Source organism: Periplaneta americana, chromosome 13 (genome assembly GCF_040183065.1).
Source record: "Periplaneta americana isolate PAMFEO1 chromosome 13, P.americana_PAMFEO1_priV1, whole genome shotgun sequence".
Taxonomy (NCBI): Eukaryota; Metazoa; Arthropoda; class Insecta; order Blattodea; family Blattidae; genus Periplaneta; species Periplaneta americana.
Window position 1 is genome coordinate 138734804 of NC_091129.1, and position 16985 is coordinate 138751788.

General features: G+C 35.9%; 1 protein-coding gene across 1 annotated transcript in view; it reads left to right on the forward strand.

Annotated features, from left to right (window-relative positions):
- The first annotated feature begins 6055 nt into the window (after positions 1 to 6055).
- The window catches only part of LOC138712494 (pre-mRNA 3' end processing protein WDR33-like), a 76021-nt gene continuing 65091 nt past the window's right edge, over positions 6056 to 16985 (forward strand). The window contains exons 1-3 of the mRNA XM_069844370.1: positions 6056 to 6733; positions 11669 to 11938; positions 14466 to 14617. Of these exons, the coding sequence (XP_069700471.1) occupies positions 6476 to 6733; positions 11669 to 11938; positions 14466 to 14617 (680 nt within the window). The 5' untranslated portion in view covers positions 6056 to 6475. The remainder of the gene's footprint in view (positions 6734 to 11668; positions 11939 to 14465; positions 14618 to 16985) is intronic.

Below are 16985 nucleotides of genomic sequence, written 5' to 3' on the forward strand. Positions count from 1 at the left end.
CTAACTTAAATGATACTTTTTTAAACTCAACAGAAAAAAAATATATATTTCACACGCTATTGTAATTTGTAAGGTTGTGATTTATAATTAATAAAGAAGCTCTCTCCCACTCATTACCATGGATAGATGACTCCTTAAGTAATTGTTCTATTGCTGTAGATGACTACGGCTATAAAGTTTTCTGTGGAATTCGAATGGATTCTGCCAACTGCGGTTTCTTTTCTGCTGTCTACTTTGGAAAGGGCTATCATTATCTTTATTTGTTTTCTCTCTTGTAACAAATGGCTGAAAGCAGTTGTTTATTTGCTGATGTATGTTGATTTACATAATTTTCCTACATTTTTACCAGTACTAAATCTTTTGGAGGAGGAAAATATGTGCTTTAATTTTTATGCACAATTTTTTTTTTATAGACTGTTCATATCTACTGCAGTATAGTTGGGGGGGGGGGGAAACGAGATGTCTTTTTGTGTGTGTAACACATATTTTTTTAAGTTAATTCGGAAAGGAACTCTTTCCCTCTAATAAGTTCGTAAAGTAAAATTTTTTAATCTAGACAGAAATTAATTTGTGATTTCAGAATATTACCGTATTTGCTCGCGTAATTTGCGCACTTTTTAATTAACTTTGGCCACTGAAAAATTGGGGTGCGTAAAATATGCGGATTTTTCAAATAAGAGGTCCTGTTCTGAGTTTATCTCAATTAGTATATGTATAGGTAAGTATTTACGGTAGGGCTAATTTTCTATACCGGTAACTTGTCTCTACCAAGGACAAGCATTGTTAAAGTAGCGGGACTTTGGGGTTTCTTTCTGAAGCAGGTACTTCAGTTGCTGGTGAATGACCTACGATGGACTGTAGGGAAGGAAAATCCCTACTACACTGAAAAAAATATGTACGTAATCCCTACTACACTGAAAAAAATATGTACGTAAAATGTGTGCGCAAAATACTCGGAGCAAAAATAAAGTTCAAAATAATCCCTTAAAAAGTAGGGTGTGCAAAATACGCGGGGGCGCAAATTACACAAGCAAATACAGTAGTTACCTACTAATTTTCAGTTAAATACTTTTTTTTGTAAAACGATTTTTTTTATTATACTTTATTGATAAAGGTTAAATTATGATTTAAAAGTATTAGTAATTAATATCAGTACTTTTACAGCTGACGCTGAAGTCTCAACTTTTATGTATTGATTTTAATCCTTCAGGAGAGGATGGGGGAGAACATTAGAAATTCTTTGTAAAATTGGTTGCTAATTGATTTTTCATATTAATGTATTGATGATACAAAGGTGGAGAGTTTGGCCAGCATCGTGAATAGCTCAGATGGGAAGAGCGCTCAGCACGCATAGCTGAGAGGTCCTGGGTTCGATTCCCAGTGCTGGAACGAATTTTTCTCCAATAATAGGCATTTCAAACTTTAGTTTGGGTCAGATTATTTTATATTTTGTGCACTCAAACATTTGCTTTCAGAATAATTTTGTAAGTATAAGAAAACATTCTATAAAATAAGCACCTTTTTATATTTCCCTTTATATTTCACAGTTTCACATTCTAATGCATTAATACAGTTCAAGTTCCTCTGGTGACAGAGCCTTGGAATAGTAACTCAAAATACCCTTTTCTGTTAATATATCATATTTCATATGGGAATTTAGCATATTTTTAAGACGTCTTGTGATGAGGTGCGAAATGTTTTTAATTTTTACACTTTCATAGACTAAAGTTCATCTTTCCATGACTTCCCTCATAATAGAACCAATACATAGCTCCGAAACGTTGGATGTTTCTGCATTTATGACTGATGGAACTTTTAAATAATATGTTTTTGTAATATTGAAGTATATACGACAAAACTTATTTTAACTATGAAATGTAAAGGAACCTGTTCGAAACATTTGTTTATGAATCAGGATATGTGCATAATTTGTTTTCATTACAAGTTTTTAGTATTCTTTGTGAGCAAGTAGAAAATGGACGTTTTTACAGCTCTGGTTGTAGGTATAATTTTTGTGTCTGTGAATGATGTTGTGTGCTTTATCATGGTACCAGATCAGTCATCATTGCCTGTTACAAATGAATACTATCCAAGTGGAACATTTCTTCTGGCTGAATAATTAAAACAACGTGAATCTTAATACGAGCAAGATAAATGTGATATATGTATGTTTAAGTGCACTGTTCTGTTTGGCGGTAAAGAATATTTGTATCTGTTACATAGAAATTAGAAGGATTGTTTTGTGGAAGATTAGAAAGATGGTTAAGGGTGCTGGCACCAGGTACATCATAGCTAGCCTTGATAGGCAGCTCTCTGTTTACTTCTTCATTGTGACAAGATTTTAGTGCTACTCTCTTCATGATTCCAGTCACTGAAAGAAGTAATGTGTGTACGCATTTTACATTATGGGTATCAGCAATATATTAAAGAGAGTAACACGTGGAATTGTTTTTGTTTTTCTCTAATTTAAGTATTGTAATATTTACTCAAACGAAATGAATGATATCTCTTTAACCTAATTAATGCCTTTATTCTGTCTTGGTTTTCAAAGAGTTTCCTTTGATTTTCCATTTGATATTGCTAAAGCTTATATCTACGATATTTATGATAATTGTATTCCTGAACCAAGTCAGTGAATATTTGTCATGAATGACCGACTTCTACCATATATTTCATTTTGTGGCTGATAGTAAACGAGAAATGATAGAATATTAGGAGAAATGTGTGGTTTAAATACTTTTTATAGTCAAGTTTATTCCAATTTACGGTATGGAAAATAGTTCATTTCAGAGGAAATAGGGAGGGAGTACGCCATGCAATATGCTCTATAAGGCATTATTCGAATTTCTTGACTCACAGTTCAACCCTTTAGCACACAAGCAAGGTGAAGGGGTAAGGCATGATTTTTCTCCCTCCCTACTTCCCTTAGCCATCACTTGTTCATTCAGAGTTACGCCATGGATGAATATATATATATATATATATATATATATATATATATATATATATATATATATACACACATACATACACATACACACACGCAATGTTTATGTAAACACGACAGGGTCAGTTGTAAAATCAAAATGAGCGACCAGCATAGCTCAGTCGGCCAAGATGCTTGCCTGCCGATCCAGAGTTTCACTCGGGCGCAGGTTCGATCCTCATTTGGGCTGATTACCTGGTTGGGTTTTTTCCGAGGTTTTTTACAACTGTAAGGCAAATGTCAGATAATCTATGGTGAATCCTCAGTCTCATCTCGCTATCGCTAATTCCATTGGCGCTAAATAACTTAGTAGTTTATACAACATCGTAAAATAACCAACTTAAAATCAAAACTAATTTCGCGTATGTATGACACACGACATCTCGTTCTCAGTTAAAATTCTCTACATGCAGCTTGAATCCTAATTTTAACGAGTTAATTACACATCCATCTTAATGTTTAATTTGTGTATAAAATAGCAAAAGAATCAAATCATACAAAAATGAAAAAGAGATGAACAAATATATATCGACATAAACTTAATTGAACTTTTCCTTAGTTTGTGTATGTTCATTGTCCTCTGCACACACACAAACTTGCAATCACAGTCTAGTATATACAGTCACGATACTCAATATGTAGTAAATATGCATCCATAGATAGTTGCTAACCACTAGGTTCGCTACTATCGCCTCATTACAGACAATGCGAAATAGTACCTGCACAGTCTATTGTTCCTAGTATCCTCATAAACTAAAGCTTAGTGACTATATACTAGACTGTGCTTGCAATAGTGAAGGTGTTCTGTGACTTCTTTTATACTTCCATCTTTCCTGACCTTTCCCGTTGCAGTTTTTTGTAGGCTGTATTCCATATTGTTTAGGTGAGGGGTTTGGACTTTTTCCATTGCTGATTGTCACAATCAAAAATTAAGACACAACGTGTCGAAGGGTGGTTCGCCCTTCGTCTTCAGGTGGAAGGAAGGAGAGAAAGGAAAAAACCTACTGTTGGGATCGTTACGTACATTACGTACATGTATTCCATATTATTATGCATCTTTGCCGACCACTACTATAAGGTCTTCCCAAATAATTTTGCTCTCTCAAGGAAAAACCAAAATTATGCCCCTGAATGACAAAAGGTAAATAGTTAAATACCGTAATCTTAGCGAAAGCTGTAAATTAATTATGGCCTCTGGCGTTGTATTATACAGGGAATAATTGATGCTATTAGATGCAAAATTCGCCTTGTCCATAATTAAAGAATAAGGAAGAATTACGCACGATATTGTGTACTTGTTGTTGTTTACTACAGTATAGAATTTGTTTCTACATCAGAACTTGCATTTTTACAATTTTACGAGATCTCGAAAATCATTAGTAAATGCATAACTCGCCTATGCCATTATAAAGTTTGATCAAAAACTTGCATGATCCTTCCATAAAGTTTCGACCAAATTCGTTCTTATCCCTGGGTTTATGGATCTTTAATGGAAAGTCTCAAGCAAAACTTATCTTGTACCGAATTGAAAGAAGATTGCAAATATTTACTTCTCGCCGATTTTGAAGGTTCTTTGTCTTTTGTTAGCTGCAACGAAGTAAAGATACATACTATTATTGGAGTCAGGTGTGCAGTAGCCTACATACAGCTGATTTGAAGGTTATTTAAATGTCACCGCTACATCAAAGTGTACATTACCGTACCCATTATTATTACCTGAATCTGTAAAATGGTGTAATTGTAGCAAGTGTTTCAACAGTGGTAATAACAAGCAACAAAAATGTTTAACATTACATTATTACCTACTTTTAGAAATGAGCTGATCTGGGTGGCATAATTAGTAAGATTTTCTGTGCATGTTCGATTCTTGCCTGGGTTGCAATCTAGGATTGCAATCATTTAATAAAATTCATTGTGCTTAAATTTAATTTGATATTCTGGTCTAAAATTAGATATTTTACTAATATGTACAGTAATAGAACTCCTAAGGGACAAAATTTTGGCTGGCTCATATGGCTTTGGCTATTGGCGACAGATAAATTCAAAAGAAGCAACGTAGTGATATCCGAATAGTCTATATTTTATTTTAGACATAAATGCGAGCGTTCCTCCAGTGATGTCTGTTTGAAACCATAATGGTAAAATCATCTGTTGTGTTGCTTTAACTCTAAGGGATATCAAGAAATTCCACCTAGATTGCCTAATTCAAAATCTGAACGAAAAGAAATTGCTACTAAATATCACGTGAAAACTGAACAGGAGTATGTTTTATAGGTGTACCAAAAACATTTTTAAACATATTACACATATCAAAAATAGAATTTAACGTGTATGTAGACGACATGACAGCTAGAAACAGGTTTGACTCCGAAAAAGTTCTGAGGGGGGGGGGAGAGTAATATTACAAAAAAAATAGAACTGTGCTAGTCTAGTGTACACAGCAACGAGTTAGAAAGAGAAGACTGTCTTTCTCTTTCTAACTCGTTGGTACACAGTCACCAAGTTCAATACGAACGTGCTCGTTGGTTCAATACGTAGTAAATATGCATCCATAGATAGTTGCTAACCACTAGGATCGCTACTATCGCCTCATTACAGACAATGCGAAATAATACCACAGTCTACTATATACAGTCACGAGCTTGAGTTTTGAGGGTGCTAGAAACAATAGATTGTGACGGTACTATTTTGCATTGCCTGTAATGAGGCGATATTAGCGATCCTAGTGGTGAGCAACTATCTAATGTTTGCATATTTACTACGTATTGACCTTCGCGACTGTATATAGTAGACTGTGATAATACCCTCATAAACTCTAGCTTCGTGACTATAGTAAGTCTGTAGGTAGAGCATAGAAATTGAAGGAAGAATTGAATTATTTATCTTATATATTACAGATGAGCAAATGAATTAATGATTCCATCAGTGGAAATATAACGAATAAAATTATTAATCTTTGCATATTAAGAATTTTAAGTTTTGATGAGAATGCGATGTTGCTCCCATCTGGTGGTAGTATTGAACTTCGTGCAACTTTTTTGTGACCTGAGTCCGGTGTTCCAGCAACCAATTTTCACGCATGCGTAGTTATCTGTATATAGTAGTATAATGGCAGAGTTTTGTGAGGAGTTGGCATTTGGGATAAAATTGATACTAAAATAAAGAACTTATTCCATATTACATGTTGTAGAAGTTATATAAAGTGTTGCTTGTATATCTATAAACAACAGAATTGATATATTTATTAGTTATGATTAAATATTGATAACCTTTAGTTGTAAACGCGGCGATTTGGTTTAAACATGCTTACGTTTGGTTGTAAAGCATGGAGTAGATGGACAGAGTCATGGAATAATTTTTGTATTGCTATAAATATGTGATGGGAATTATGACGTAGGTATTAGGATTCAAAGATTGACCTGGGGTCGAACTAATGGATGAAGTTATGAAGAGTTTAGTATTTAATCTGTAATAACTATTTCAACCAAAATGCAAGCTGTACAGTTTAATCAACCTCCTCCACCAATCCCAAATATATCAGTTCCACCGCCAATTGTGCCCCATTTCTCTCAACATCGATTCCATGGCGAAAGGAGTGCTTACCGAAGTCACTTTTTTCAACCATTCCGACCTTACCCACGTCCTGGACCTGGAGGACCAGACAGTGAGTTCGATGGAAAAAGGCTTCGCAAGTCTGTCATGCGAAAAACAGTTGATTACAACTCTGCAATAATTAAAATGTTGGAGGTAAATATTACTTGAACGGCTCTTTGGATATTTGATGTAATTTATGTTGCAGTTTAGGAAGTATAGGTAGTATATTGCATGCTTGGTACACCCATTTCTGATTTGTATTTGCATATTAAATTTAAAGTATTGGTTGTGTAGAAGTATTTTTGGCCGTATAGGAACCGTAGATAGCTGATACAGAGCACTCACACAAACCGGTTAGGTTATTTGTTTCTGTGTAGGTAATTGAGTGCCAGGCACCTAGACCTACACATTGGTTATTACTGACATCTCTTGGTTTCTTGTTGTTAATATTTACAGTTCATCCAATAATCTGCATTGATGACTCTCTATAGGCCTAGTCTATAGATCCTTTTTAAACAAGATTAAGTGTTCACCAATCACCGCCACTACATAGCAACCCCATATAAGACGTGTTAACAGGAAGAAATACTTAACATCAATTATTGATGTGTCATCAATGCAGATTTAACTTACTGTTTCACTGTATGATTTGCCCAAACTGAATTAACGTAATTGCTATTTAAGTAGTAACCTCATTTACAGTAGAACTAACAATTACCTTACTATATTAGCCTTCGAGAAAAGTCAAATTCCGGGTGGTGATCAGTGCATGTAATATGTAGTAATTTTAAAATTGGCTTATTAACAACGTAACTTGTAATTTGTTGTTATTGTATTTCGTATTGTCTCTCGTGTAATGATGTTTGGATGTTAGTGAAGGCTGCCCGACATTAAATGAAGTTTATGACCCTAATCACTAATTTTTTTACACAAGTAAGTTAGCCAAGCATTCCCAATTTTTAGCTTGATTCATGGTTCAGCTTCACTAAGTACCTTAATTATTACTCTTTGGTGTGAACAAATTTGCTCATAGTTCGTTAAGCTGAATATGCAACATGTAGCTACAATGGTATTTAATGTTCTCAATGTAAAATTTTAATATGCTTGTATACAGGCTATTTCGAAAATTTTGCAATTGTGAAGGTTCCATGCCGTAGTGTTATGGTCTAGGGCATCATACTTAGGACTCACATTACAGAATGCGCGCTTGTTAGAGTTCTCATGAGGAAGGATTTTTCTGATGAAATTTTGGCTAGCGTATGGGACTGGAATCATGATGATGATGATGATGATGATGATGATGATGAATTTGAGGAGCTATGAAAACAAAATCCTGTTACGGAAACCAGCTATAACAGCTGGAGGGATCATCTCCGTTATATGTAGTGGATGATCATTCACCTCTTTGAAAAATGTGAATGTGAAATCAGCAGCCGGCTGATCAACCTTGGCCCTTAATGGGCTGTCGTGCTACGGATTTTATTATTATTATTATTATTATTATTATTATTATTATTATTATTATTATTATTTACAATTGTGAAGCCATCAAGGATAGGCCTATTTATTTAATTTGGTGTGCACTCAATTTATATTTTAGTCTAATTACTTCTCAGTTGACCTTGCAGTCATATAAAATTGTTTCTTATAATGAGTTTTGAAGTATTTGGAGAAAGCATGCCTCAAATATTTAGAGAGAAATGCTGCAACAGAAAGATAATTGTGTGTCATTTGTAAGAGATGCCTTCTGTCTCTGAGAGTTCATCTGTCCTCTGTAGACTATTCATAAAATTTGGTGTAATTATTAGTCTGAAAGACCCAGATATTACATAATCTGAAGTTACACTCTTCACACTCAAACTTTTACCTTACTATACGAAGCAGAGAAACAGATATAGCCTATTGATGCTGTGAAAGTCAATTTAGATTTTTCACAAAAATATACATTTTCAGCATCATTGGCAACAAAAACTGATTTTGGGCTTTCTACAGCTATTGTAACTTATACCCATAACTTTTAGTAACTAATTAATGAGTTTTTATTTGAAATCAGTAATACAACAGGAATTTAGTCAAAATCAAATTATGTGATTTTCTTGATGATAAGCTATTTTGTAGCCAATTATGTGTGGAATGAACTTGAAAATGAAACCTGTAGTTACTGAACAAACTGTTATTTCGTAAGAGAAATTAATTATTACATAAAATATTATTTATACCTTCCATTGCCATTTCATTAACTAATTCAACAGTTCATAGCATAAATACTAGTAAAAAAATGACTTTCATTCTCCATCTGCAAGTCTATCATGCTATCAAAAAGGAGTGCATTAAGTATATGGCAATACAAATTTTTAATAGTCTCCCTATGGATATAAAAAATCAATCTCAAAACATAAGATTATTTAGGGCCAAATTAAAGAAGTAGGCCTACCTAATTTCTCACGTCTTCTGTTCTGTAGGTGAATTTATGACATTCACCAATGCTGCATGAATATTTCTGTCTTGTATTAAGTGTCGATACAAACCCCTTGTGTTGTACTAGTGTATTGTAAAACTCTTCTGTAGTATATATTTTAGCTAGATTGTGACTATAATTAAGACTTTGTAGTACTATTAAGATTTTTTTTAAATGTTCCATATTCTAGTTGTGAATAATAATAAACTTATGACTGAATGCAAATATGGTACATAGTGTGTAAGCAATAATTTCTGTCCATTAATACCTTACGACCATTGATTTTTTTATACTTGAAACCTAAATTCTTTAAGACTGTGCAGAGAAGAAACACTGCCGTGGAAAAGATCCGCATCTCGAAGCGAAGTTTGCAGCTTTTTTAATGTAGGATGCTCCTCCCGTCTGTAATATAAATATACATGCCACCGGATTGCATTCTCCTGAAAGTCATCTAAATTTGTCACCTGCTTTTCCACTTTCCTTTTCTTTCCTGGGATTTCAAGGCAGGAAGGTCCATCGTCTTGCTCATTCAATTTAAATTTCTCCTTTCCTATTTTAACGACGGCATTCTTTTCTATTTTGAGAGCCTCTGCAGTACTATTTACCACCTGTTGTACAAGAATAAGAGGCCCTCCATTGTATCTTCTTTCTCGAAATAGTCCCGCACATTACAAACCATTTCTCTCACCTGGCTTCTAAGAGGAGCACCTTTTCCGTTACTTCTAGACCTCTTGCTGTCCCTTCTAGCACTCCTTTCTCCCTCTGAGCTCGTGGTTCGTTTTGTGCCACTAACTGCAGGAGTGATGCCTTGCGACATTGTATAAGCGAAACACATGGACACTATAAATCGCGTTATAAATACACTCACAACTGAATTAAATTTAAAACTAAACTCAAACTAATTCTACCTTCATCAACAACAAAATATCTACGAAAACAATATAGACATGACAGAACACCAATACTTGCCGTAACAGAGTAACAAAGATTCAACACTTCCGAACATAGCACGTGCTCGCTATGAAACAGTCGGCAACATCAGCCTGTTGTCATGGTCTCTGATTGGCTAGTTTGAGCGGTTGCCATGGTGACGCTTAGAAGCCGCTAGTTTTGTATAGACTGTAGATTAGACTGGTGCAACCAAAGCTTCACATGGTGATTTTTGCCAACAAAGCATTCTTTAGTCTAATGGCCTTGATAATTTTTTAATTTCTAATATTGTATTGGAAGTTGTATTCTTTATGCCAGAATTTAAAACCCTAATTTTGAAGTCAATTCTTATATTTGATATATGATTGAGTATATCTTACCTGTCCACCACTGTGGAGTAATGGTTAGCATGTCTGACCGTGAAACTAGCGAGTTCAGGTTCAAATCCTGGTTGGGACAAGTTACCTGGTTGAGGTTTTTTTTGGGGCTTTCCCTCAACCCATTAAGAACAAATGCTGCGTAACTTTCGGCGCTGGACCCCGGACTCGCCTCATTAGCATTATCACCTTCACCTCATTCAGATGCTAGATAACTTTAGCAGTTGATAAAGCGTCGTAAAATAACCAACTAAAAAAATATATCTTACCGTAGTTGCCAATCATCATCTCTGCATTGAATAGTAGGTTTTCATTGCCTACATTATTTGACTTGTTCCTTAGTATTTGTATGCAAACAATGAATCTTGAATATGAAGATTTCAAAAATTACCTTCCATCTTGTATGGTAGTATGGTAGTATGGTTTATTCTCACTCAAACCTTTGGTCCTGCTGGCCCTTCACATTATAGTATTCGGGCCAACTTGCACAATACCAGATGTTAATGACCGACATCTCTTCATCATTTAATGTTCACCCACTATGTCTTTCATATTCGTTCACCACACGTCCTATATTTCTGCGTTTATTAAATATTCCTTCTTTCCTTTTAATCCTATCTTCTACTATTTCCTATTCCTAATAACATAACAATTACTTTTTCTACTCTGCATTTTCATAGACCCAACTTATTTACAAATCACTACAATCATTTTACTGTACTATAATCTTAACTAGGCCTACCCTCTATTATTTGCTTTACATCTATCTATATTACTCCTTTGTCCTACTGATATCTATCTAGTCCAGTCCTATTTATAGCTCCTCTACTCTTCCTATATTTACAATACGTCCTACTCATTCCTACTAATTAAATAACTCATCATGACCCTTCTCATACTTAAACACTATTCACTCATATTCACTGCACCCTTAATTAATCCTTCATTCCACTGACACACCATTTCCTTAGATTGTATGCTGGTTTATCCTTGCTGCCCCCCGCCCTATTTCCTCTATCTGCTCTATTTACCATCTCTATACTTTCACTTCTTACCCTTAACCTCTCTTTCTTATCCGTATCGACTTTCTTGTGCACCTTAAGCTTTCCCAGCTGTTGGCTCACATTGCCTTCATTTCTTTCGCTGACACCATACACGTCTACATTACCGCTCTTATTCGTAACTTCCATCTTGAACATCAAATGACTAAATATATGTTTTGAACAAAATAATGTATTTAGTCAGTTATTTAGTTACAATAACACAACACTTTTAACTTGACTGCTTTAATTCTACATACAACTTGCATTGTTCGTTTTACAGTGTCGTGTGTGGCAGAGGGATTTTCGGGATAGACGAGCATTGCAGCCTGATGTAACATATTACCCTGACCTGCAGCCACCGCCTAGTTATATTGACAATGCCATCAATTCTGTCACAACACGCTTTGTGAAGACTGCCACCAATAAAATGCGCTGTCCCATATTTTGCATGGCATGGACTCCTGAAGGCCGTCGTCTGGTGACAGGAGCATCCAGTGGTGAATTTACTCTCTGGAATGGTCTTACTTTCAACTTCGAAACAATTTTACAGGTAATTTATCAACTCTACATTTTTAATGTTTTAATACATGTATATTGCGTGAAAGGTAATGCCTGCAACAAGTTTCAGAAATTCATTTGTCCATTTGTCACAAATGAACATTTGCTACAGTGCCCAGCAATAAAGAAAATAGATGCTGATTTACCATCGCAGCTCACCAAATACTATTGGGATGCCTGGAGGAGAATGAAAAAAATCCAAGATCCTTAGCATTGGTCAACAACAACATATTTATTGTAGTCCTGATACAATTACTTCAATTCACACACAAAAAAAAAAAAATACATCTCCCAATTCCCACTATAAATCAGCTGAAACAAACACATTGATTTCAGAATCAGAGGTTGTAAGTTCGCTTCCCGGCAGGGTTGTTGATTTTGTTCCGCACCGTGGTGTAGTGGTCTAAGCATCCTTCCTAGGACTCAAGTTATGGAATGCACCATTTGAGTCCTATGGGGGAAGAAATTCTCTCATGAAATTTCGGCAGTGTATGGGATCGGTGCTCATCCAGCATTGTGATACACTTGGGGACCTACGATAGGTAGCAAAATTCGATTGCGAAAGCCATCTTTAACAACTGGGGAGGGATCATCATGCTAATCACATGATACTTCCATTCTGGTTGGATGATCGTCCACTCTTCTTCGGCATGTAGACATGAGGCCAGCAACTGGCTGGTCGGTCTGGGCTCTGTAGCATCGCGGATGATTATTATTATAATTACTATTACCTTTACTACTACTACTATTATTATTATTATTATTATTATTACTACTACTACTACTACTACTACTACTACTACTACTACTACTACTGCTGGTGCTGCTGCTTTCTTTGCAGTAATTTACTTGAACTAAAGAACTGCAATGGTCCCGCGCCATGGCGTTGTGGTCTAAGGCATCTTGCCTAGGACTCGCATTATCGAATGCGCGTTGGTTTGAGTCCTCATGGGGGAAGAAATTTTCTCTATTTTCTCATGAAATTTCGACCAGTGTAGGGGACTGGTGTCCACCCAGCATCGTGATGCACTTGGGGAGCTATGATAGGTAGCGAAATCCAGTTGTGAAAGCCAACTATAATGGCTGTGGGGATCATTGTGCTAACCATACGATACCTCCATTGCGGTTGGATGATCGTCCACCTCTGCTTCGGCATGTGGATGTGAGATCAGCAGTGAGTTGGTCGGTCTGGGCTCTTCAAGGGCTGTAGCACCATGGATAATTATAAAGAACTGCAAATTCCTTTTTTTTTTAATTAATGTTTTGTGTTTCTTATGTTTGTAAAAGATAGTTACGGTATGTTCTTCCTGTGCAGTAATTGACTTGGACTAAATAACTTCAAATCCGTTCTTTTTTTTTTAAATTAATGCTTTATGTTTCATATGTTTGTAAAATTGAATAATTAAGTACTAGGATAGTACATAATTAAACAACTATACTGTACAATATATACAGGCATTTTTTTCATTAATCGAAATAACTTCATTCCAGTAAATTCTGTATTATTCAGTCTTCCATTAACTCAGACTAGATTTTTCCCAATTTGTCGAACTATATCCCTTTTCATGTGACTTAGTTTAAGGATTAATATTTGAGGAGAAAAATTCGCTCCGGTGCCGGGGATGGAACCCGGGTCCTTGGTTCTATGTACCAAGCGCTCTGACCACTGAGCTACGCCGAACTCAATCCACAGTACCGGACCGAACCCTCCTCCTTCAATGTTTCCCTTTGTGGCCTGACTCCAAGTTATGCATATATGTTGACGTGTATGTCCAATGTCAACTGCCATTATATTAGGAGCGCACTCAGCTGAGTGACTTGTTTGGCCAGGATTCCGCAGTTAAGTGCACAGTAATTTGTACAGACATATGTACTGCAGCTATAAGAATATTATAGATTTTTATTAATTTGTCCTACAGAATAATATCTGTAATATTGACAATTAATATTTGAGGAGAAAAGTTTGCTCCGGCGCCGGGGATGGAACCCGGGTCCTTGGTTTTACGTACCAAGTGCTCTGACCACTGAGCTACGCCGAACTCAATCCACAGCACCAGACCGAACCCAACCCTCCTTCAATGTTTCCCTACACGTCAACATATATGCCTAACTTGGAGTCAGGCCACAAAGGGAAACATTGAAGGAGGAGGGTTTGGTCCGATGCTGTGGATTGAGTTCGGCGTAGCTCAGTGGTCAGAGCACTTGGTACGTAGAACCAAGGACCCAGGTTCGATCCCCGGCGCCGGAGCGAATTTTTCTCCTCAAATATTAATTGTCAATATTACAGATATTATTCTGTAGGACAAATTAATAAAAATCTATAATATTAGTTCAAGGAGTTCGCAACTTATTAGTTGCTTAGCTGCCCAGATCAACACAAGCCATTCGTGCTTAAGCAGAATTGTTTTGTTGTAATGTTATGACTCAGTCACTGTTAGTTATGGTAAGTTAGGAGAGGAAACCTCAGCATTGAGAAAAAATATAATTTATTAAAATAAAATTACCTCTGATTGTTTCAGGCCCATGACAGCCCCGTGAGAACTATGGTGTGGTCCCACAATGATGTCTGGATGGTCACAGGTGATCATGCTGGCTATGTGAAGTACTGGCAGAGTAATATGAATAACGTGAAGATGTTCCAGGCGCATAAGGAGGCAATCCGAGGTCTCAGGTACAGGCACTGCTCTCTGCTACAAGCATAACACAACTGTTCGCCCTCTCTTCATGTCTTCATTCACACTGTTCCTCACCTTTCCCACCCATCATATTTATTGGTAGTAATGTTCTGGTGGTTTATTGATTGTTGTCTTTTTTGGGAATAAAGGAAAGGATGCCCTTCCAACTCCTTAATCCTAGAACTCAATATTGAAACACAGTTATCCTCATAAGCATGTTTTTTACAGGAATAATATACTTAATTAAATAGTGGTTGTTGGAAAACGTGGTATTATTTCTGAACACTGGCAAAAAAAAATTATCTATTCAGTTTCAGAGTATAACATAACATACCCATTCTTCAGTATGCGCTTCTCAGTTATTTTTTTAATGTTAGAATTATTCTTAATATAAAACAGTGAAACATGACCGTATTTATTCAGACTTTTCAGATCACATTTTTCTTCCGTAATTATATATTATTATCTAAATGTGAGAACTTAATACACGAATTTTTCTCTCAGCGTAAGAAAATTAATTTTCCTTGAAGAATATTCAGTTCTATTTTTCTCTTTGTTACAGCATTTTAATTAGGATTAGGATGCGTTACAATAGGGTAAAATTAGTTATAAGCAGGAGTGTGTTAACGAGATTTTACTGTAATATATTCCAAAAAATTCATGATGAGTTCCTTCTTCAAATAAACTTGGCTGTTCTGTACAGTTGAACTTTTCATCACTTGCATATCCAATATTTACATGATAATTCGCACATTGGTTTTGTTTCAACATATAATTCACTCAGTCGGCCTGGGTAGCATAGTCGGTATAGCGCTGACGCTCGAGGTTGCAGGTTCGATTCCGGCCCAGGTCGATAGCATTTAAATGCGACAGGCTCATGTCAGTAGATTTACTGGCATGTAAAAACTCTTGTGGGACAAAATTCCAGCACACCAGTGATGCTGATATAACCTCAGCAATTGCGAACGTCGTTAAATAAACCATATTTTTTTTTTTATAATTCACTCATCAAAAATCTGTTTCATTAAATGTGTATAATATTTAAGTTTTGAGGTGCAAGATTTTTTTGTTCTCAGTTGTTTAGTAATATACTTACTACGTTTTACTTGGTTTCTGAATGCTCTCTTCTTCCACATTCATTGCATGCACCCTCGTTTCTTTTATGCATTGGTTGTCTACTAGCTTGAACGTCACTTTCTGCACCATATCGAATTATCAGGGAATTCTTAATGTCACAGAGTAGAGATTGTCTTCTGGACCTATCATACACTTCTTTACCAAGTCCATGCTCAAGTTACATAAAGAAAACTGCTTCGTTATTTAAGAGCTTCATTTCTCTTCAGCATATATCTTTCTTTTGGCAATTTTTGATACAGAATAAGGGACACACATCTTACCTACTTTATTGACACAGTATTATGTCTGGTTTTCCTGTTTCGTCATTTGTCTCCTTTATTGGTTGGTTGGTAATGTTCGACTTCTGGAACTTACATTTGCCATCTTGCATCATTCCAGTAGTATGAAGTTATTTCGCATTACACTGTAGAGTAGACTTCTGTCCATCACAGAATCTGGTATCTCATGTGTTGTTGATACTAGAATTATTCACTTGCACTTTGTGACATAAGACATCAATGTAATATCTTTGTGATGTTGTTGTTTAGTTAACTGTCTGAAGACAGGTCTGAACCACATAAGTGACACCGTTAAGGCATCACAGGGAACTAGGCCAGGAGATAATGGGGTAGGGTAGCCAGTTCCTTTCTCCCTCCATTGCTTATATCGCTGACTAGTAACATATTACACTAATCAGACTTAAGATGCATACAAACAATTCTTCCTCTGACACGTATCGTTGAGTGAGAATCCAGGAATATACAGTATATTCCTTTTATTGGAATAAAAATTCTGATGTGATTTCCTTCATGTCTTTTGTCAAAATGTCTGCCGTAAGTATTCAGCCTGAGGTATGTCGTGATGTTAGGATTTTAATCTAGGATGGGGCACACTCATACTTATTCTTCTTCCTCCTCAGTAAGGCCATAGACATCTACTAAAGCACTAGCATCAATGACCCATTGTACTCCCCATAAACCAGAAATAAATCCAGGAGACCACAGTGGGTGACCAGCATAATGGTACTTACACTCTTGTTACGAAATTTTGTTATGTTCTGAAGCTTGCTTTCTAATGTTTTATTATTTGCTAATGTGACACATTTGGTGTGTAGGCATTTGCGCTCTTGCCTACATTTTGGTGATTATAATGAATTCTGTTCTGAGGTTGGGGCACCCATTAGGTCGAATTCTGTTATAGATGATTCCACGTTAAGAGAAAAAAGCATTAGTTTCATGAGCCTTACCT